Here is a 25,729-nt window from a genome sequence, read left to right on the forward strand (position 1 = left end):
TGCCATTCAGTTTAGACCTCAAATATACAATTCCTAGGAAATAACTTTCTTTTGATACATAAACTAGTATTTTCTGAACCAATTAGCTTGCACCATCTGATGAAGTATAGTCAGACAATGGCTGTTTCATTTTTCTTGATGAGAAAAGAGTAAAACAGTGATTGTAGCTTGTGCCATCTGATGAAATATATATGAAACATACGTCTGCTTGCTGTTGAAGAAGAATAAAAATTCCAGTTTCACTTTACATGATGAGAAAAGAGTAAAAACATGTAAAAATGTCAATGAATGAGTATTTAATAGTGAAAATAGCTTTTATATAAAGAAAAGTGCATAACAAAGTGGTATTATCAGTTATCATTTTAGTGTATGATTTTTTTAGTGAACGAAAAGTTGCAACCTATCATTAAACTATCAGCTAAACCATTAATATAAATAACTCTCACTTATCGTTTTCTTATGTTTGTTTTTACTCTTGTGTTTGAGGTTTTGGTGGAGATTTTTAAAGAATTCTATTTTAAATTAACATTTCTTTTGTTAGAGTTCACTTCTTTATAAATAAATTTTTATAAAAATGTAAGTAACCGAGTAAGGAAGCCCCTAAAATCAAAAATATTTTTATTAAAAATTTGAGATTTGAATGCTTAATCTTATTTTGGTAATCATGATTTGCCTGGCGTAGCCAGGAAAGTTGTGCAATATTTTTCCCGCTTACATTAAAGAGGAGCAATTTTATATTGTTATAAAATAACAATATAAACAGATATTATAATATGTTATTGTTATAGTGGCTTTTTTTTATGAAAGCCATTATAGCAATAATGGCTTTTATCAAACCAAACAACTAGCAGAACTAGTTTCAAGCAATGAAACATAGTGATTCATTGTAACAGAAAATGACTTACTCTACTTTTAAAGTCATTTTTAATAAATTACTTAAACTACCAAATCAATCAATTCAATCAATTAATTAAAAATTATATTTAAAGATTTTCGTTTATATAAACAATATTAATCTTGTCATAATTTTTAAATAATATAGTACTAATTAAATAAACTTAAATTTCTGTAGAGTTATTCCCAAATGAAGTTATAACCCTTCAAATAATATGTACTCAGATATTTATCAATTGTTATTTATTTTTTAATGTTCTGGTGTGACCATTATTTTATATGATTATTATTTTAATATAATAGACAGACTAGTACAAACCACTTTGCTTTTTAATTTATTAACTTTGTACTTAGTGATGCTGCTTAAAGTTTTCCCAAGAGAAAACATTTTAGATTCAGTTCCTTTTGTTATCCATGCTTATCTATTCATCCTTAATGTGATCTGAATAATGTATAAATGCACTAATCTCAATAAAATAATTTAGTAGATTGTGTCCTAGCAGCAGGATGCAATTATTGTATTAAAAATTAAAATTATTTTATTATTGACTACTTTTATTTTTTGTCTTTGTTAAATACTTTTACCTCTGGCTTTACAAAACAATATTTTTATCTTTTTATTAATAAAAATTGATTAAAACATAATTACAACAATAAAATTAAAAATATACATTGTCCAATAAGTAGGGTGCCAAATCTTTGGGAAATGATTCAAAACTAATAAATAAATATAATAATATTCGTTTATAAGAGAAGATGTTCTATATTGCCTGTTTTCTGCTGTCAAATGTTTGCTATTAAACATTTAAATAATATATCAGGTTTTACTATATGGCAGAGTATAGAAGAAATACATAAGTGAAGAGAGAGAGATCTGATTACAAATTAGACAATGGAACCAGTGACAAGTTTAGAGATAAACAGAGAATTATTGTTGGGTGTATTAAGGTTAAAAAAATAGTTCACTATTAAATGTTAATTGAGAAAAAATGCACTAAATATGAAAAAATTGTATTGATTCTTAAGATAGTCATTTATTGTTTACTATTTTGTCAGACTGCAATTCCATATCATGTCAGTATAAAGAATATTATACACCTTTATATCGGCTATTTTCTGAACAGGATTAACCTTCAACTGGTGAGGTGACGTCAAAATGATGGCGCACGTCTGGTCGCTACATGATTACCCTCACCCATGATCACAATGAATGTGCTTTGCAGTAGCTGGTTATTTTTTATTTACAGTTAGATTGCCGTGAACTGAGAATTTTTATAGTGTCTGATTTTTCTCAATTGAGTGTTCAACGTCAAATCAAGTACAAACTACTTTCATAAAATGATCAAGTAGTGCAGATTTTTGCTTAAATATCAATTTTATTAGCAAATTGTATTAATTTTTTCCAGTGTAAAAATGAACGTGAATGATCAGAATTTCAAAGAAGCAATTCTTCGTGAACTGGATGGATGGTAAAGTGAGGATTCAGATATTGATGAACCAATTACAGGTCAAAATAGGGAACAAGGTGCAAATGGTAATCAAGAATGGGCTAGAGATGGAAATCGAGGGCTGGTTGCTGTAGAAAATAAGGAACAGACTGTTGATCGGAATGACTGTATTGTCAGTGAACATGACACATATTCTGAGGTCGAAGTTTCAGGAGGTGGTGAAAATGTAGGGTTGATAAACATGGGGAAGTAGATGAAAATGTTTGAGTAAATTCAATTTTAGATGGTCTAAAGTAGAACCGAGAAGAAATGTCCAAGTTGTGACACATAATATATTACGAACTGGTAACAGGCGTAATATTCGAAATGAAAGTGAAATTGAAGCATGGAATAAACTATTTTCCTATTTCCTATTTTAAAGTGTTTTACTGTATTAAAAAGTTGTATAGAGTATTAAAGGTGTTTTAAAAACCTTTATTCACTTAACATTAACTAAAATTAAAAATTTACTTAAAAATGATGTAAAAAGTAACAAAAAACTAACGGGTGTCAGAATGTCGTCACCTCACTGTGTGTCAGTGAAACGTCACCTCACCAACTGAAGGTTAAGGAAGCGTTTTCTCAAAACTTTCTCAATTTGTTTATAAAAGAGACAATGTTAGTTGGGAAAGAAAACCTGTGAGGTGTTAAAATACAATAAAAAGTTGAACATTTATAGAAAGATTTTCAGATGACACTACATTATCAATAATTGCTAAAAGGTTGATGGAAAAGATTTAAAAATACACAATAGAGACAATGAATTGCAGACAATTTTGAAGTATATGCAGCGGAAAGGATAATGATGATGAGTGATACCTAACTTTAATTTATTATCTTTTTCTATATTTATGTTAAGCAAGTTTATAATGTTATGTTATTCAATTTCAACTCTTTGAGTTGTATTTTGATGAAAATCATTGAGTTTATGAAGTATTATTATATGTTCTAAATTTATTTGTTTGTTGAAAAAGGCCAATATGTCATCTACATATCTTATTCATAATTTTATATTATGAATATATTTTTTAATGCTATATAAAAATATTTCTGATAAAACATTTTAGCAAAATTTAGATCCTTTAACAGGGATTTTATTATACATATTATTTATATGATAAAGTCATTATTGTCAAATTCTATTTCTTTTAGTTTTTTAATATAACTGCAAATTCATAAATTATAAAACTTAGTTGTATAATATGTTTTTATGATAATGAAATTACCAAATGTTTCTATGATATGCGAATATTATAATGTTTCTATGATTTTTTTTTAGGTGTTTGTTCTAACAAATATGACAGATAGTAATGATATTGAATGGTATGAATTATATAAAACAAAGGTAAATGCTGATTTTGTTATTAAAAGAGCAGTTGATGATAGTTCTCGAGCTAATTTACATAATATTACTTTGAAAGCAGGAACTGTTGTAAGTTAACATTGTTTTTTATTACATATATATATGTATATATATAGAATTCAACTATTTATCTATAGCCCACCGGGGGGCCGATCTAGTGGTTAATTCATCATCGCAAATCAGTTGTTTAACAACTGATTTTCAAATTTGAAGGTTCTGAGGTTCAAATCCTAGTAAAAGTTAGTTGCTTTATATGGATTTGGTTACAAGACAGTGGATATCAGTGTATTTTGGTGGTTGGGGTTCAATTAACTACATCTCAGGAACAGTTTGCCCAAGTCTGTACAAGACTACACCTTATTTATCTATCATATATATCATCCTCATCTGATTGGGCCATGACAGGAGGTTGGTTCACTAATTGAACAGATTGCAATGTACACATTAGTAAAATAGATTTTTATTTTCCTATTATACTCTGTACCTTTGTTTTGAAGTATGTTAATTACTTATTTATAGAATATAAATGTTACTATGTATAAAATATACGTATATATATTATATATATAGCTACCATATATATATATATATACACACATTTGTATAAGTTTTTTTATGACACAGAAATATTTAGAATTTTTTTAAGGTCATACAGTAACTATTTTTTATGTTATAATGGATTTACTTCCTTTAGGCTATGTTTGCTCAGATTCCTATCAGTTTCTATAAAAATGCTTTTAAGCTTGCTGGTAGTTAAATGTAGCTGAAAACAACATTACAAATATCCAGATTTAGTTACAGAAAATGTTCTAAGAATTATTGTAAACAGGAAAAAACTGATTAAAAAGAAATTTAAAATAGAGCAACACTAATATTATAAAATGAAATGCTGATAGAGTTTAACTCTGTTGTTTTACAACACATCTGAAATAGATCAGAGAGGCAGAAATTTCTTGATAACAATGCAAAGAAGAATGTCTTACATTCAACTTTCACTGTGTATTTAACTATCTAAACTATCTTTTAATAGGAGGAATTGAATAATTCACTGAAATAAAAATATTCTATTATATAATAATGTTTTCAGAATACTTTGATTATAATATAATGTGATATTTTCCCCAATGAAGTTTGATGACTCTACTTTCCATTCTTGTAATTATATGATGTTATTCTATTGAGTTCTGGAAGCCTACTTATGCCATTCTTGTTTTGTAATTGTAAAGACAGTAATAATTAGAATTTCAAAAGGATACAAAAAGTCTTTGAAGACAGCAACTGTTAAGGTTATGTAAGAGTATGAATAGGTATGGTGTGTGACTAAATTGAATGAGACACCAATCAATTATTGACAAATTATAACTTCTGAGAAGTATTTATGAATTAAAATGATTCCTAAACAATATGATGTTCAGTGTTGAAACTAATCATCTCCCTTGGACTATGTCTAAGCAGTATAAGAAGAAATTTAGTAAGATCATTCCTTGGTTCTTCAATGAGAAGCCTATATTAGATATTTGAATGATAAAAAAAGTCTTAAATATTGCTTGTTTGCTGTGATTTAATTAATTTTAATTGTCACAGTAAGTAATAAGATACAGAATGGTCATCACTTGTGAAGTTCATACATTTAATGGTTAATTATAATCTCTTTTAGATAGATTTTATAAATCTATCTATAATTTATTTCTTCAGATGTACAATTATTTTAAATTAATGTCTAGGATTGGTGTTGATAAATTAATGTGAATGCTATATCATGAATTATAATTTCTCATATACAATATTCAGTACTATTTTGAAGATCAACATACAAATAAAATCTAGAAAGAAGCATTAAATGTACTGTAGGAAAGGAAAAATGAATTATGCAGGTAATATTTAAAAAAATCTAACATTTAGATGGTTCCTTCATGTTTTGAGTCTAACAAAGTGTTAATTCATTCTATGCTGATAGCTTTCCAAAGAAATCTAGCCAATCATAAGTATAACAGAAGAAATAAAACAAGTATGTTTCTTTAAGTCTCATCCTCTATAAGAGAGAGTTTAAAAATAATTTGACTTGTCCTCTGCAGCTTAGTCCTCATTAGATGTTACTTAAAAAAAACAACAAAATGTCATTCTTTGACTGAAGTTTTCACATGCTGTCTGTCTGATTTTTCAGATTTATTGTAAAGCCATTTACTTAGTTTAATTACATCCAGTAGATTACTGTATACCAATGTAATATTGCTTTATTTAAATTTTTTACTTTATAACCAATTTTTATTAGTAACCGCTAATAATCCATAAAAAAAATATTCCAATAAAAAATTCTGTTAATTCAATAAACATTTGTAAATCTACTTGATACTAAATAAATATTTCAGTAGGTATATACCTACTGAAATATATATTAATGGTGAAATATATATATTTTATGGTGTACCCAGTAAATTTATTAAAACTTTAAAAATTTCTTTACCAAAAGAATCATTCATTTTAATTAATAAATGTTAAGGGAAAAACTGTTTACCATGTATAACATTTATTAAAAATTGTTTCTGGTTTACTATGAATACTAATATTAAATTTGTTAATAAAAATAATGCATTAATTATTAATTACATATGTGTTAAAATAACTGAACAATCAGTTGGGATTTAATTGAGTTCAATTTACATAATACTGTCTAAATACACTAATTAATACCTAATTAACTATCCAAATTATATGTACATGTAATATACACTACATATATATGTATGTGATCTGTTAACATAGTTATAACTTAGCATTCGCATATAAATATAATACAGTTGATACAAACAGATACTATTTTTATTTATTAATGATCTTTTTTAAATTCTTAACCCATTTATTTTTAGCTTCTTTGTAGATAACACAACTGCGTCTATATTCAGAGATAATTGTTTAAAAGAACTTGAAAATGCCATGATCAAAAATAATTCACAGAATGGATTGTAACCAGCTAAATTTAAATAGCGATAAAACCATTACATAATACTTCTCAGGAAAATGTAACATTGCTGATTGTGTAGGTTTAATTCCCATTAATGATAATGATAGTATTTCTGTTGCCTATAAAGTAAAATTTCTGGGTGTTATGTTAGATGACAAATTCTCTTGTGATGAGAATTTGCTTATATACGCTCTTGAAGTATAATGTTATCTCTTGAGACTCTATCAAAAAATCAGAATGAGTCTTTAGGTTACAAAGATGGGCCGACAGTCACTGTTTCATATTTCATAAATATGAAACATATAGGTCAGCATTTAATAAAATACAAACTTTAACTTATCTGTGTGTTTATTCTCTTACTTATGAATTTTCAACCTTTACTAAAAACAAACAGTAACTTATTTTTAAAAAATAACAATATCCATCTATATCAAACTATATCTCAACACAGCACTTGAACTTATGAGAAAGGGACTTACTGATGAACCTACTGGTAGGTAGGTTCAATGCATTAAAAAAGATCTCCATCATTTTACTTCAAATAATTTTGAAATATTCTTGAAATCATTTTGAAATATTCTCCTTTATAGAAAAAAATATTACTAAAAAAATTAATTAATTGCAGAATTTCCTGCAACACCTTTTGAATTCTTATTTATTTTATTACTCTATTTATTTAGTATTTTCAAAATATTTAATTCACGATTATTTCATGTGTTTGTATTTTAAATCATTAGCTTTACTTCAACTAGATATATGTTTTGATTTATTAATTTTGCATTTTGTGACACTGGTTTAATAAAATTTTACCATGGTTTCCCTCAATCCAGATACAGAGATGGTGGAGCAGTCCTTTAGCTATGAAGTAACAAATTTACCAATTTCTGATATCTGTACATCCACCTTTTGTCACATTAATTGGTAAAATGTTTTTTAAAAAATTTTTTTCTTACATTTTAAATATTTGAAAAGCTTTTAAATATGTAAAAGTATACTTAGCTTGTTCATATGTATTGCTGAAATTAAAGAGAAAATATTTGATATAAAATTAATTTTAAACAGAATTAAACATATTAAAAAGTAATGCTATTTTTCTGAGGTATTAAAATAGTGTGTATTAAATATTAATACTTACTTCCATCTTATTTTAGGATTTGCCTTCCATAATATTCAAACATAGGTTACTCTGTTCTTAATAGTATATTTGCAAACATGTTGTGATTTTATTTAGTAGGGGAAATAAAGTTAGAGGTAACAGGAGTTGAAGTTTTAAGGTAAAAAATATCTTTTCCTAAAAATATATGATATTATGGGAATGTTTATGCAATTACCATTTGTTTTACTTCATTTACAGCACCAATTTATTTTCATTTATCTGAGACAAATTATGGTAGAGATATGATAAAACTAACCAATACTGGGATAAGTTAAGGCATTTGGTGGAGAAAAATAGAGGGTGCCTTCTGAAACCATGGTGGTATTATAAAAATTTATTATTAGGTTAAGGAAAATATCAGTTTGACATTATGTGATAAATATGACGAGATTAAATAAATGTACGATCAGCTAAACACATGTATGCACAGAACGACTGTTAGGAAAAACTATTTATGGGAAGTTATAATGTCGGTAGAGTTTTATGTGAAGCCATGGATATTTTACAGAATATATTGGGAAAATGCCTTTATATGCCATTCCAAAATCCATTTCCGGATATTACCATATTTTTTGGTATTTGTGGAGATGTCGTTACAGTTTATTGAAAATATTCCTGGCATGAACTTCAGGCACTTACTGTGAATCACTCAGAACATTTCTCAACGCACGCACTAGTGTTCCAATTTCCATTAATTATTATTTAATAAATAATAAACAATACTACACTCATAACATTTGAATACAACAAAATTTCATAAATTTAAATTAATATATGAAGATTTTTTTATTTTTAGTATCCTACTGAATTGAAAAAAAAATAGTTAATTTTCTAAATATTATATGGTAATTTAGGCAAATATAAGAAATTATATGTTATATACTGAATAGACCCCACTTGATTATTTACTGAAGCTGTATTGCCTTTCAGTACCAAACAAAATGAGACATGACCACTCTTTCAAGCTGTATTGTGACTGAACACAAATTTTACATGTTCTAATTTCACCCTCTCATGAAATTTTAGTACAAGCAAAAATTTACACACAAGTATAAAATTAAATTTATAATTATTTTAAGTTTCTTAATGGTATATTTTACTGGTAAAATGTACATTATAAAATATATTATAATTAATGAATTAATCACTACTTAGGAATTATCTCAACTTAGCATACATCATTTATGGGATGTCTTTAATCTCAACAACAATAAAATAAATTAGGTGCACTTCCAGCCTAAGTAAACTAGTCATTCCCATTTGCAGAAAATTAATTGCAATCTTAATAAAGGTAACTTTAACAATGACCCAAAGTGCACTTCCTTATACCTGAAGTTATACTAATTTTATCTCATCGCCATGCTTCTGTTTACACCATAGAGGATTACTAAAAAATAACATAAAATTCAGTCATAGGAACAACTTAGTAATGAAAAAAAAGATAATAAAGAATTTGTAATGTTTTGGAAAATTATAGAATTTTCACGTTTTAACTAGAGCGAGTGATGACATATGTTGAAAAACAAACAATTTGCAGGTGATCCCTTATGATCCTCTACGTATTCAGGAAAACTGCCCCAAGTTAGTTTCAGACGACCATGTATATTTTACATGGTCGTCTGAAAATTACAAAAAAATAGCGAATTAAGCAAAATAATGATTAAAATGTTTACAAAATATAATTTTTTTTATTATTTAATTTTTAATCAATATATGATTATTTATTTAAAGTTAATTACATTTATTTCTTTACCGCTTCCATAGTGGGGTTTTCGCACTTTTAAAAAACCCGCTTTTATATCAAAAATAATTTTTCGAATGTGCTGGTTGTTTTTCCTGCCACATGAGCTCGAACAGATAAGTATGCAAATGACTATGCGTTCCACATTTTCAATAAACGAACAGTTCGTTACTGAATTCTCAATGTGTATGTCAACCCTTTTGCCTCGGATTTCGATTTTGATCTTGGATTGTTTAGACTGTTAGAGGATTACGAAAATAACGAATGGCCGCCAAAATTAAAATTTTGTAATAATCATTACGCAATAACGGGTTAAGCTATCAAGTTGGTTAAAGGAAATAATATAAGATTTACTAATATGCATAAAATATTTAAATATTAATATTTTGTAAATCAAATGTAAGACCCCAAAAAGGCGGAAAAACTAACTTTTTCATAATTAAAAAAAAATACCGCATAAAACCGTCAAAACGATAAACGATAAATTACATTAACTTAGCATGTGTAGCGTAAGTAGAATTTAGAGATAATAACTCTACTAGGAATTAATAATTGAGAGAAAAACCGTTTAGCTATCCCGCCAACATAGATTTAATCCTCTGCGTTTGGATTCCAATGTATACATCGTAGAAAAATTCCGAGTGATTTACAGTTAAGTGCCTGACGTTCATGATAGGAATATTTCCATTATATTGGTGCGAACCCACAAATTAAAAAAAAACAAAAAACGATGAGTTATAACCGGATTAAGACTTTTCGCGTAACAAAACTATTTGTTCTACATTCTGGAACGGCATAAAAAAGCATTTTCATGACATCATGCTGTGAAATATACGTGTCTAAGGCTACAACTCTAATCAATTTATCTATCTCAATAGACGTTTTAGAACCTCCAATTTTGATCTGGTCCTTAAACAGTTTTTCCAAGCAGTCATTCTGTGCGTACATATATTTAACTCATCTGCAAAATTTGGACATATTCCTTAATGTACCTTAAACCACCACTCTTTTAAAAGATACCCTATTTATCTTCAATAAGCACCTTTTCTTATCCTAGTACTGTTCGTTTTATCACATCTTTATAATTTTTTTCAGGTAAATGAAAATAAAAATGGTAGATATAATAAAACAAATAATTGCATAAGCATTCCCGTAGTGTAGCACATTTTTACGAAAAATATCTTTTTTCCTTAAAACCTCAAGTCCGCTTATGTTTGTGAATATTACGGAAGGAAAATGCTAAAGTAAAATGAAATGATAAGATAGAACTTTTAATTTGAATATTTTTAATATCTCAGTAATTCAATTTAAAAATAATTTTTAATCAGCTCTGTTTTTCTTCTTTAAAGTACGATAATAGATAAAATAGGACGAGTTTAAAAAAATCTAAATCCACCCTGACCAAGTACAAAATAGTAATACAAAAAAAAAACTGGCGCAGTTTTGAGCAAGAAGACCGACTTTTCGTGTCTGACCTCCTTACTATTTCGCAATCAGAAACGCACTACATACGTTCGATTATCGACTAGACCCTACATACGTTGTCGTAGAATGGCTTCGACGGCACGTGGCATCTTAGAATCTTTTAGTAGTCCCGAGAAGAGCTGTTTGGAATTTTGTGTAGTGGTGGCCCTGAAAAGGGCCACCACTACACAAACTTTGTATGTTTGGCGAGGTAGCCTTGAGAAAGGCTGATGGCTCTGGAAGCTGGTATCCGGCAAAGTTAGCTCAGCCCGACGTCTGATAGTCGAGCACTTGCGGCTCGTCCATTGAATCGGATCGAGCTTTTCCTCAGCAGCAGTTGGATCCCCACTACAGCGTCCGCTATAGTGTTGGCCCCCAGAGCCCCGCAGTGTCGGCTCGGCGTTGGTCTTCTTCCGCGGGCGCGGTTTTCCCAGAGCGGTACTCGTTCGGCTCCGTCTTCACCGCTGGACTACCTGGAGCTAGCGGCCTTCGTGGCGGAGATGCTGGCATCCACCGCGAGATCCCACGTTGGGCCCGCCGAGGAACTTCTTCTTTCTTCTTGGTCTTTTTTTTTTGTTTAACCTCCGGGTCCGCAGATAAGCATTTCTTTCTGCAGAGGATGAGATAAATGTTTTGTAGCGTGTGTGAAAAATACGATACCTGACCAGGATTCGAACCCAGGACCTCCGAGTGAAAGGCCGAGACGCTACCAAGCGCGCCACGGAAGCCGGCCTTTCTTCTTAGTCTGCTTCTGGTGATCCGCGATAGAGTCCCTCTCGGAACTGAACGAAACGCAAGGATAGCGGGAGATTTTCCTACTAATCGCAGAACCTGGACAAAAGTCCCTTGCTACTGTGTCTTTCTTTTATCGGACGGGTAATTATTTAATGGCGGTTATATTATTTTGTGTTATTTCTGAACGGAATTAATTATTGCGTACCGGTTGAGTATTCACTGGGGCTGACCTTGGGAGGCAAGCTACGGGTGTGCTTCATTCTCCCGGCGAAATTCCTCTTCATTCCATCGCCTGAAGTCCTTTTGGCGCTAAAGCCTTCCGGCCCAGCAGAAATACTCCTCTTGGGAACCCTATTTGTTGGAGGATGCAATGCATTTTCTTTGCCAGATGAAGTTGCATGTGCTGGTAGTGACATAATTGCAGCTCTCAAGGTCAGAAGTTAAGAGCTATTTAAAACACCCTTGGGTATAAACGTCACAATTATCATGGTTCCGGGGTTATTAACTCGTCCGTATGCAATTCGAAAAGACGAAGTGGAATAATCTGAAAACGTTTCAGGGCCACGGCGTCCTGAAACACCAGGGTTAACTGTTCTCCTAAGGTAAGCCATTTATCCAGAAACACTCCCAGATACTTGAATTTCGTTCCAAAGGAGATTTTCCCCCTAAGCCAACTATCTGGCCTGAGAACGTCGCTTGTATTCGAATAACACGACCTCGGACTTTTCTCCGTTGATCCTGATTCTCCACATATCGAACCAAGGCTCCACTAAATCGAGCTGCCGCTGGAGTCTCTTTACCGCGTAATCTACGTTTTGGGATTCGTAGTAAAAAGCCAAGTCATTGGCGTATTAATTGCCTATTTTCTGAACCCTTCCGAACGTGGTATATCGTTCGTATATGCCGTAATAAAAATTGCAAAAGGGCGGCTGTCGCCCTGGTGGATGATACGGATCCCCCCACACGTACTGCGAATTGTCTTCCCAGTAGGTAAGACTTAAATCAGTTTGACATGACGGCCGGGGAACGTCATGTGGCTAGTTTATATAGGGGGCCGTCAAGCCAAATTTATCAAAGGCTTTTGGGCACATGTAGAAAAACGTTCGCGGTTACCGCTTTCCTATTCAAACCTCCGACAAGGTCGTTCTCCAGCTGTACTAGTTGAAGAGTCGTCGAGAGAGGAATCAGCCTGTAATTTTGGGGAAAAGTAAACTTTTCCCTGGTTTGGGGAAGCATACAACCTTTGCCGTTTTCTAATAAGCTGGAAAATACCCTACATACAAAACTGATGTGAACAGGGTGGCCATGGTTGCTATGACTGCTGGAGGTATATTCCGATATGCTCGGGCCTTAATCCCGTCTAACCCTGGAGCTTTGTCTGGGTTTGTGGCTTTAAAAGCCACGTGACGCGGTCTATATCACGGGGGTGGTCTCTCTCGCTTTGCCGTTCCGTGCTTTATAGGCACCTGAGAGTGGTGGGGCAGCAGGGCCAATGAAATGGGAGAGTTACGGTCTTACAAAAATCTTAATTTTATTACGTTTATGTTCCGATAAAAATAACAAAAATTTACTACGTTCATAATCCAGTAAGTTAATGTATAATTTCCTTTATTCATTACGAATTTCATTTCCATGTTAAATTAAAACAGGTTGATCTATAACAAAAAATGGATCACAGGTATTTAGAGATGATGTGGCACTCAGCATGCCGGCTTTTAATAAGTTAGTTCTGGATTGGATTCCTTGCCACTAAAAATATTTTCTGGTCATCATCTTTAACAACTAAAAATAACTAAATACTGAATTTATGAACACAGGCCGTAATCCCAGTATTTTTCTTTTGAAAACGGAACGTTAATGACGGCAGTTTTCTTTAAAACTATTTTTAGTGAAGTCACGTTAAACGTAATAAGCACGACTAAATATAAAACTTAATTGCATTTTTTCGATAAATGAATATAAAAAGTTATTAGATTTATTGAGAATAAAAAAATTGAAAAAAACGACTTTACGAAATAATATGAGTGCCGTGAAGAAGTTAAGTGGAGGGGGTACTGGACTTGAATTCTTGAAATTGGAAGTATTATTCTACTGTGAAGAGTCTCAATTCAATTTAGGACAAAAGAGCAAGAGGAGAGAGTAGGACGGGGAGAGGAACAGAAAGAAAGAGAGAGTGAAGCGGTCGGTCCAAGGCTGTTTCCAATTCTAACAAATTCTTGTAACTTTTTAAGAAACTTTGTCACGATCGAGCTGCTGCTTCTGTTGTAAGTTGCTTAGACTACTGTCATCGAGTTGAAATCATTTTGATTGAGACAGAAGAAGTGTAACACGATGCTTCTTGTTAGTATTTCTTTATCCAGTCAATTTCCTCAAAACTGAAAGAATTTAATATGATTTATTAGGGAATGAGAAAATATTAAAGCATTTCTTGTGCATATCTTTAATATTTAAAATAAAGATCCGGGTGAATTTTGATAGAAACTTTTGAAATTTTCCTAAAGTGCAGGGATGTTTTTTTTATTAATATTGAAAAGCTTAATTTAATCGTTCAACCTTAGTCCTGATTGTTGGAGAGATAAAAATCAATCATGTAACCTACATAGTCCATCAAATATAAAAACATAAAAAATAAATCGAACAATATTTAGTTAGGCATGATTCTTTAGAAGGACGAAGTGTTCAGTTGTAATTACGGAACTGATATTATTTATTGTGTTTAGATATTGTAACAAATCCAGAGAGCATTTTTTCAAATATACATAAATATCCGAAGCTTGGTATGATTTTAACAAAACTGATTTAAATTTGGTTGAACTCCTTAAATTGACAAAACTTCATATTCATCTATAATCAGTCTCTAGTATCTCTTGATACATACAGATCTATTGAATATTTCAATAAATCAAGAACGATGTTTCACGTTTCTAATATTTTAACTGACATCCAAATAACCAAGTTGCTTCAATGAGCTCAACATAGTATAACAAATTTTTATTAAGATATCCTTTTTTCTTCTTCTAAAAATAATTGCATTAATACTTTAAGGAAGAAGACTGCAGATGCCAATATATGGACGGAAACCAAGATGATGACCGCTTGAGACCTCTAAAAACTGCTACGATGACAAAATCGATCGTAACTATTTAACTCTACTGAAGGTACATGAGCTTTCTGACATCGAAAACTTCTCGAAAGACCTATCCGCTACATTTTACACGATCTTTGAGTATGAAAAAGCTTTTCGATCGATGGATGCTGGGTTTGTTAAACGACTAAAAACGCATCGACTGAACACTCCTCAAGGTTGGTTACATTTATTTAAACGTGATTTCTTTGAGTTTCTTCAAAGTTATAAACAGTAAATGAAACAAAAACTCACTATTACACGCCAGAGATCAAACAGTGGCTGGGAGTAGGTGAAAAAGAACCAAAGAAAGAGAAAAATTAATTCATAGAAATGATATAACCATAGTTAAGAACAAAAAGCACCAAATACCAAACTTAAAAGAAAAAGTGAGGAATAATCTCCAGTTGCCTATGTCATTGTTTTAATAAATAACAGCATCCCCCGTCGCGGCTTTGTCCGCGTTATATGCATATAGAACTTCAAAAATTGGAAAATGTTTTTTAGTAATTATGTATGGCTGTAGCTCTCTGAGATTTTGCTATTCACAATTTTCCGAATAAAATAAAATATTTAGATAAAAGATGTATTCTCAAAATAAAATTTTTAATGAAATCAGGTGGATACTGAAGTTGTTCAAGAACTACTTTGCTCCAGGAGTTTCATCATTCAATTTTTTGGCATTACAATGGTTCATATTTTAATCGTGTTTACCTCTTTGAATATCTTTCGAATTCAGGTAGTCAATTTCATCTATCACCTCATAGGCTGAACTCGATTTTAAGCCGAGAATGTATATGTATGTTTTACTTTCTTTGGTTCTTTTTCACTTGCTCCCAGACACTGTTTGATATCTGGTGTGTAACAGTGAATTTTTGTTTCATCTACTGTTTATAAACCTTTAAAGAAACTCAAAGAAATCGCGTTTAATAAATCTAAAAAACCTTCAGAAATGTTCAATCGAATGCGTTTTTAGTTGTTAACAAGAATGTATATGTTGTTCTTCCTTCAAGTCTTTGAAAAGGCTCTGGGGTAGATTCACGTTGTCTACGATCATAAATTCTTGTAATCCTAGAAATTCTTCTTCTTATATCTTACCTTGTTGATCTAGGCGTTATGAAAATGTTAATATTAAATTGGAAGTCAAATCTAATCCAATTATGTGTACGGCTTACCCTTTTATTTTAAGAGGTGGAGGAACTCCATTTACGGGCGCCTAAGCAGTGTCGGGCTCGCTAACAGGTTCCGCCAATTAAAACCAAGGGCGTATGTATATCTGTGCACTACTGACTAAACCTCCACCCCTGGCTTTCCCCTTCCTGAGACTGCTTATAAAAACATTTCATCAGAAGGGAGAACCGCCCACACACACAGTCATAACAATCACACCACACAAACAACACTACTGGAAGCAACCAATACAGCACGTCAAATACATACGCTGACAATAACACACAAGAACCTGCAGAAAACAGGACACGCTACTAACATCCACAACACCCACGCGTTACACACCCACACAGCCGTCAAGACAGAAATCTTAAATAGTCACACTACTTACCAGTAGCCACCATCAAACGCACGAGCAGAGTGTCTCCGGCCTCATCGCACCCAGGCAAACCCCACACGTACGGGGGGCCCCCTAGGCACTCAGCCGAGGACCTGTCCGCCCCGTGCCTTCCGGCGTCATTCTCCTATGCGGGATTCCTCATATAATTGGAGTTTCCTCATGACCGTCCTCACGAATCTTTCCAGTCTTCCACTGTGCCTCACCTTGTAATAGGACTCGTAGGGTATCTTCAGGGCAAAACATATGCTCACGTCTCAGGTTGCCGAGCATCTCTCTACGCTACATGGCGAATCACGAACACAAAAGAAAACATGGTGGGGGGTCTCTTCCACCTCGCAAAGGTACGGTTTACCCTGATGGAACTTCTTAGAAAATTCTACAGAGTGCTATTTTGCTTGCATGAGAATGAGTTCTCGCTGGTCGTCGTCAAATTAGACAATAACATTAAATTTAGTAAAAGATACAACTTTCTTAAGAAGTCGATATCAATAGCGATTTTTCAAACCATACTATTTGTAAATAGTCGTCATTCCATTTAATTACATTATCCAACTAATTTGTTTTTACGTATATTACGATAATAATTCAATTTGATCTTTTAATGACAATGACATTAAATTTATTAAATCATATATAGTCCAGTAACAATTAGGGCTGTAACGCCAACATAAAAAAAGACAAATTTAAAACCTATCACAAATTGTTCGTTACCTTACAAGAAGTAGTAAAAGGTCCCACCGAATTGGGTGACCGGTTTTGGAAGGAAGGGGTAGAAAGCCGGTAAAATGTGTTTTTTCCCCAAATATTACAAAAATTATGCATTCTATCGCAAACATTATTCTATACAAAATTTAAAAAAATTAAAATTGAACAAAAAAGTTAACGGTTACGGAGATATGGACGGGGTAAATTTCATTGAATTTCCGTTTTTTTTTTTTTTGTAAAAATTACCTTCAAATCAGCTCAATTTAGATGAAAACGCATAACCTTAGCTATTTTTCAGCAAGTACTTATAGTCCAGTCAGTGGGGGGAAAAAGGTCGATTTTTGAAGAAAATTAGTAGAATTTAGGGAAGTACATGGGGCTGTAGATTAGCGTAAGTATAACTTGTTTATATGCGACTGGACAAAATGGCGGCCGTTTAAAGGTGAAGAAAATCGGGTTTTTAATTTTGTAGGCCAAGGTAAACTTCCTAGGCGAAAAAGTTCTAAATAAAGGTTGTGGGTGTTTTCGGGTAGGTAGAGTAATTCAGCTCACTCGGTATGGTGTTCCTTAAGACTATTGGCTAGATTTAATTACGTTAGTGTAGTACACCGATGGAAATGCCATTTGTGGCATTCGCATCGGTGACATCCTTACTGAGACAATTGAGACTGAAAGATATCTGTTGCTGAAGTGTTGAAGAGCCTCTAAGGGCTAGTTACGGAGGGGGTGGAATGGCGACCGCAACCGTCATGAAGGGTTGTTTCCCTTCCGGATCAGAATGTGGGTGTTGAACTCAACTTCTAACCTGTCTGGTAGGTAGTTTCGTTTTTCATTTCAGTCCTTCATGTCACTCAGTCTCAGGCTTGACATAGATGTGTTTTGTTTTAAAGAGTTCATTTTCTAGTAATACACCAATAAGGGTATCACATTTGGTATTCGCATCGGTGGCATCCTGACTGAGGCAAGAACAAGACTGAGAGATGCCTTTTGCCAAGGTTTTGAAGACGACCTCCGGTGAAGCCCGTAACAGCTAGGTACGGAGGGGTGGCGTGGTGACCGAAACTGCCATATGGAAGGTGTCTTCCCCTACGGGGTCAGGATGTGGGCATTTGCAGTACCTATAATTTTTGGCCTTAAACGTTGAATTTCATTAATTACGAAATTATGTTAATTGCGAGTTAATTATCTCGTATTTACTGCGAAAAACCGTTAAAAATGGCCATTTTTTGCAAAGCCATCCCCCAGTAGTCACAGTAGCTGGGTGAATGCCAGTAGCCATCCCCCAGTTTATGAAAAAGGTACAACAATTTTTGTACGGAACTGTGCGCTTCACAGTTCCAGCGGCGTGGTGTTTGACTGAGGTGCACATGCGCATATAGGAAGCTGCACGCAAAGCTGCGAGGGAGGGAGAGCACTGTCGCTCCCGCAGTTCCGCCCCTGGCGTGCTGGTGGACGGTAGTTTTTTTTTTACTTCGCGTATTATGGAACGTTCCTTGTTCGTTCCCTTTTCTAGTCGGTGGAAGGAATACGAAACTGGTTTAGTTGTTTTTTCAGTAGTGATCAGAAGATGGCGGAAAGCAAGGGCTCTTTGATTGCCAAATCTGTCCAAAAACACGCTGGAAGGGCGAAAGAGAAGATAGTTAGTAAAAACTAATTATGTATTTGTTTCGGTGCACATAGAAAATTAAATTAAGTACCGCTGGACTATAGTGTTTTTAAGGGGACATTGTATTAAGTTATTATACAATAATATTAAAAAATATTATCTGTATTGACATTTTAGTATTTATTCGGTTAAACAGAATACATGTACCATATTCTTGAACGTGTTAAAGTGTAGAATAAGATTATTATCCTGCTTCCAGCTATTCAATTTGATTAATTTTTTTCCGGTTCTTTTATTTTATAGAAAACTTTAACCACGGCCATGAAAAGGCCAAGAAAAAACTTTCTGGAGCAGCACCACCACTAATTTTAGTTACGAGCCGCCACTGGTTTGTACTGTGGTAAACACTCCGGGGAGGGTTCAAAATAAAGCTACAGTTAAAATTTTGTAATGATCGGTTCGGTAGTTTTCGCGGTTATCGGGGAGAAAAGATAAAAACGTTGTCTTTTTATGTAATAGTGAGATGAGATGAGTTTGTATAACAGTACGTCGAACATGTGGAAAATCGAAAGAAATACAGCACTATATCATAAGGACTAAATATTTAATTAAAATACAACTATTTTTAAAGAAAGTCTTAATGAATTACTCAGTAAGAACAATAGTGAACCTTTTAAGTGTTTTAGCATCACAGCTATGAAAGATTAGTACAACACATATTGAAAGATTAATATACTCCTTTCAGTTGGGGAACAAAACGGTAATTACGTTATAAACAATAACTGGTATTATAAATGAAAACATTTAAAAGCTTTACTTATTTTAACCGTAAAAGAGTATTTCTATCTCATAGAATAGCCGTATTGTTAGATTCATCTGTTTTTATCGTATTCGTAAAAGGGACTTATTGAAAATGTTACGTCATAAACGTTAACGAACTATAACATTACTTAACATATCACGAGAATATATGACAACTATTACTAATATATGCGTAATTTCTACCAGGAATATTATTTATCTAATATTAGCATATGGAAAATATAATACTGTTGTATACATTTTACATGTGTACTTAGACTATTGTAATCTTTATAGTAAAATGTAGTACTTGCATTTAGTTTACAGAGTTTATGTTGTCATTACTGTTATAGTGTACATCAGACATATGTGATAATAATTAATGCTTACTGAAGTTAGAAATATATAATATGAATTTATGTTTTTAAACGTTAACGTAATATGTAGTTAACAAATAAACATTAGCTATAACAATTTGTGTGCTTTTCATGTGCAAATCACTGAAAATTTAAAAATAAATAAAAAAAAAATTTTCTTCAGTAAAGTTTTCTCTAAATTTAACACCCCCTTCAATAAAGGCTAAAATAAAATTTCCAAAACCTTTTCTCCATTTTTGGTTGGAGTCTATAATTAAAAAAAATTATAGACGTTTTTTGATAGCTGAATATAAGCAATGCAGCGAACAAATTTTGCTTAAAATTTTCTTTAAAATGGCACTGAAGAAAGTCGTTAATTAAGTTTTTGCGATATCTTCCTACACCCTTAACGAGTTGTAAAAAAATAATATGCTCCATATATAGATATATTTCAGGCAAATTTGAAGAAATTCGGCTTGATGAATCTTGACATATAAGGACAAAAGCAGTGAACACAAGTACATAAATACACACACTTATGTGTTTTTGGTCTAGATCAACTAGTTAGACCCTAAAATGGAAAAAAATTTGCAAAAAAACCCGATAAAAAATTTTTGACATGATTACCACCATATTTTTCTCTTTAAAATAGCTATTTTTACTATATTCCCCGCGAAATTAATATCATACAGTTAACCGAATTCCATAATTTAATAATTTATAATTATTCTATCACAGATAAAAATTATTTTATTCTATTTTCCTAATGTGTATTGTTACCACATATATGCTTAATTTAATATTGGCGGGCGATAACGGTAGTAACGACGTGAGCGGGGCGCACAGTATACGGACGCGTTGATACAAGCATCACTCCCACTGCGCAGTTCTCCCACCATAGCGGCGCTGCAGCCCCCCTCCACTCAAAGGCACCAATAAAAGAGCGTTCACCACGAGAGTGACCGCAATTCATCGTCGACCACCTCCTGAAGAAGAAAGTTCCCTGGCCGGCTCAACGTGCGAGTCTGAAGCTCGCAGGGCTTCAGACGGCCTGGCCAGCCCGCCGAGGGAGCCGCTGGACGCGGACGCTACCTTCCCGCTCCAGCTCCAGCTCCAGCTCGTAGGGCTTCAATCACCCTGGCCGGTGGACTCAACCGCGGGAGCCGATCCAGCGTGGGATCGCTCGAGGAGAACCGCCTCGGCCGCTCCGGCAAAAGACGACCGACGCCGACCCGACACTGCGGGGCTCTGGGGGCCACCACTGCCACGCTGTAGTGGGGACCCAACTAACACTGAGGGAAAGCCCGGTTGCACTTCAATAGACGAGCCGCAACTCCCCGACTTCGTTCGGTGACGAGATTCCGGACCCAACAACTCTTCTCAGAGCTAACGCTAAAAAACGGCTCTTTTCAGGGCCACCGCAGGGTTATGAATTACATGCCGTCGAAGCCATTTGGCGACAGTACACATTGCAATCTATTAATCAGTGAACAATAAGCGACCCCTCCTTTCCAACGGCTTAATGAGATGAGGATGATGTGTCCGACATGTAAATGGGTGTAGTCTTGTACAGACTTAGGCCGACCATTCCTGAGACGTGTGGACCCCAACAACCAAAGTACACCGGTATCCAGTGCCTATTATTCTAATCCGTATAAAATCAACTAGTTTTTACTAGGATTTGAACCTCAGAACCTTTGATTTTGAAAATCAGCTGTTAAATAACTGATTTGCGGCAAGTTAACCACAGACCAACACGGTGGGCTGGGATAAAAATTGAAAATAAAATTGTTATTTAATAGACTTTAATAAAAGTAGGCGTAAATTCGATCCTTAAGTATTCTTTTTTATGTTCAATATTCAAGCCTTACACGAATTTTGATTATTATTTTTCATTAGTTTTCGAGATTGTCATAAAGCTAAAAAGACTGATGTCGAAAATATAATTTTTTTTATAAATTCACTTAATTGACAATAAATCAATAAAACTTTGTAAAATGTATATATGCTCTTTTTAACTATATACTCGTATCTATTTTTTCAAAGCGCAGAAAATAATCTTTTCAAAAGTTTTTCTTGTAAGTATTTTACTAAAAAACGGTAAAAATTTCTTATTAAATAAAAAGATTTAATTTTACATTTCCAGTAATACAATTAAAAAACAGAAAATTTCTTTACAGATCAGCTGGATTTTATTATTTGAAAAACTGGATGTTATTGTAAAATTGTGTAGATTTATCATGAGACAAACCAAGATTGGTTAACCATTTACTAATCCATCCAGGTTTAGTGTGATAAGAGGACGTTTAGAAGGAAAAAAATTCTAGAGGTTGTTAAAAATAACACAAATTCACAAGATATTTGACGATGTAAAAGTAGTAAATATTCTTTTTTTTCTTGTTGAATGGAATTTATAAGATAGTTGAGGAAGTAGCTTTCTTGAAGATTAAATTGTGAAATTTTTTTTTTATTGTGTTGTACTTTAGGAGGTGTTGGGTGGCTTGACGTTATCTGATGACAATTTCAGCCAACTCTGACTTATTTTACTGCTACCGTAGAGCACCTACAGCATTTTACAGTGTAGCTCTTGGTCATTTCCGTCTACCGTCATCAGATCATACCAAAGATGTACTTTACACTTCTGACATCCTTAGTATTTACGGAGCGCGCGCGTACACACATACAAACAAAGAGAGATCGGCATGTGTGACAAACAACCTCATCCAAAAAGTAGTTTCAAGGTTTTCTTCTGGTAGAGATAATAGCCCCCTCGACAAACCGTCAGGAGATATAAATAGTAATTTATTGCGATATTTTTTCATTGAGTATATAAATTTTTTCAAAATATTTCTGATTAATAATTTTCCATTGATCCGCAAGAATTCATTTTAACAAGAATTCTATTTTTACAGTTATTACCTCAACTATAAACATAGCCCAATTTGAGAAAAATGGTTACATTTTAGCTTAATTAGAAGGCAGATTTTTCTTTTCAATTTACTTTTTTCATTACGTATTATTTTTTCCAAGGAATACATTACATAGTCAATTAAATGATATAAGGAAGAGGTTCAAAAGTTCGTTAAATTATAAATAAAAGTATAATTAACTATACCGTATGCTTTTATTTAAGAACCGGAATTTAGTTTAAATTAAGTTATGCAGTTCACCCAATTCTGGTGTTACCCTGGTGTATCCTGATGTTCTTGTGACACTTTTAATACTTCATGTAATACAGTGTTAATGTAATTAGTGTTAGTCATTTACGACTAGTTGAAGATGATATTGTATATTACAAGTGTATTATAATTTACTTTCTCAGAACTATTTTCCATAGTAATCTACAACTATCTGTTGTTAATATTCGTAGCCGGTTACTTGATATTATGTAACGTCATGCATCTTAATATCCAGGTAGTTAAGAATGTAGACACTTTATAATATTTCAACATAACATATATGAAGATCATTAATATCTTAATTAATGTAGTTGTTTGAAATTTAAATTATACATTGAGTTATTATTTTGCAATTAACTTATCACGAGAAACATAAAGTTGGCCGTTAATTTAAAAAAAAATAAAATAGTATCTAACGATTTTTTTTTACGTTTTCAAGGAAAATTAGACATAAAACTTCCTAAATTGTAATTTAGAATGAGTGGTAGACAGAAACAGAAATCTTGTTATATGTTGTAATTATATAGTAAAAGTACTATTTAAATTCCAGTTTGGGTATTTAATATCACGAATTTATCTCGACAAAAAATTTTCATAGAGCAACTGATATAGCCTAATTAGAATTGTAAATTTGTGTAGTATATATAAATCATAAAAAAAAAATTGGAACACTCATTTTACAAATAGATCTACCATCCCATCTCAATAAATACAGAATTCGCTTACCATTAAAAGGTTAGGGCACGGATTATCAAAATCTGCCTTTTTTTTATAACGAATGAGTTTTATTGGTCTTGAAAAAAAAATGTCATGATCTCTGTTCTCTGTTTTTGTCTTCTATTGACCCTCGATAAATTTCAACGCTTGCGTACGGAAAATAAATAGAACTTGAGTAAAATTGTTTTATTTTAAAAATGTTAAGTTTTAAACTTAATTTTAAAGAAAATTCTGATTCACGATTATGTCAAATCTTTCTTAGAAAAAAGTATTAGATTTGTTATTGTCATTAACTATTAATTAAATTATTTGGTAAAATTATTCATAGGTGATTTATAATTACTTTCGTATTTAAGCCTATATGTACCAAAACTGGTTAATAAGTCACTTGCTATTGTTACAGTTGTTAAAAAAGTTCAATAAATTGATTTCTATCTCTCTTTCTATTTCTCTTTTTTCTATCTATTTCATATCTCTGTTTAGCCGTGTACGTTCGTTATTGACAAATTACGTTATTTATTATAATGGTTAAGCTATGATGTGAGTTTAGTAAATTGGGTGTACATACTCATATGATCGTGTTTTAACTCAACCTCTGGCACTTAAATTTGTTGATGTGCTGTTATCGGGCAGCTCCAGTCAAAAGCGTTTTTTAGTAATGATCCTTACTATTAGACGGAACAAGTTATACGAGAAAATTTTCCATTTCAAAATCGTACTATATTAGGTTGATAAATAGATTTAGTGGACGGGAAGTTTCGTCGCTCAGGACTGTTACTACAGTCACAGACGAGATTTCCCCCTCCGCTTCTGATATCACACATAGTTTCTATTTTTTTTTGTTTTTCAGAGCAAAAAATACTTTCGTGTTATCATCGCCCGGATGCGATATATTTGTTGTACAAAATAAATGTTAAAAAACTAGATAATTAAAAATTAATTAAAAACCCGGAAACGCAAAAATACATCATCAAAGTAAAAAGCCTGTAACGTATGTTAAAAGCGAAATAAAAGCATAAAGATATATCACATATATCTCAAAACAATAAAATCACCATTTGCTTTATTTGGAACACACTGCAGTAATTTATAAAATTTAATATAAACAGACAGCCCTAAGAAATCGTAAAACAGAAAACGGCATTTCATTATCACTCAGAATAGTTTGCATATTAACTCCTAGTTTAATCAAAGGTTATTTCTGCCCGAGGAGCTCCATGGTGAAACAGTGTTCTTAATTGAGCGAAGTCTACTGTTCATGGTAGCATCCTTTTTCTTTTTCCTGTTTAGCCTCCGGTAACTACCGTTCAGATAATACTTCAGAGGATGAATGAGGATGATATGTATGAGTGTAAATGAAGTGTAGTCTTGTACATTCTCAGTTCGACCATTTCTGAGATGTGTGGTTAATTGAAACCCAACCACCAAAGAACACCGGTATCCACGATCTAGTATTCAAGTCCGCGTAAAAATAACTGGCTTTACTAGGACTTGAACGCTGGAACTCTCGACTTCCAAATCAGCTGATTTGGGAAGACGCGTTCACCACTAGACCAACCCGGTGGGTTTCATAGTAGCATCCTATTCAGTTTGCCACTCATCATGAACTACCATCTTTAGGAAACAGATAGATCGTTAGAAGCAACGGAACTGGTAAAAGGAGTTTGAAAACAAGCCTCTTTTGCTGGAGACTTCTCTCTCAGCGGCTATTCGTTAGATACATAAGTTTTACATATTTACTCTCCATCAAAGCTAATGTTCTGTCAGATATTTCTTCTACTATTGTACAGTATCATGGTTTTCTCATTTTATAAAATATACTTCGTCATATGTTGATTTTCGATAAGCTTATGTATGGTTTTTCCTCGC

General features: G+C 32.6%; 1 protein-coding gene across 1 annotated transcript in view; it reads left to right on the top strand.

The window, feature by feature from the left end:
• Positions 1–25,729, top strand: part of LOC142322714 (glutamate receptor ionotropic, kainate glr-3-like) — a 164,075-nt gene that overhangs the window by 11,972 nt on the left and 126,374 nt on the right. Inside the window, exons 3-4 of the mRNA XM_075361790.1 lie at positions 2,402–2,568; positions 3,661–3,726. Coding sequence (XP_075217905.1) covers positions 2,402–2,568; positions 3,661–3,726 — 233 coding nt within the window. The remainder of the gene's footprint in view (positions 1–2,401; positions 2,569–3,660; positions 3,727–25,729) is intronic.

Source organism: Lycorma delicatula, chromosome 4 (genome assembly GCF_047948215.1).
Source record: "Lycorma delicatula isolate Av1 chromosome 4, ASM4794821v1, whole genome shotgun sequence".
NCBI lineage: Eukaryota > Metazoa > Arthropoda > Insecta > Hemiptera > Fulgoridae > Lycorma > Lycorma delicatula.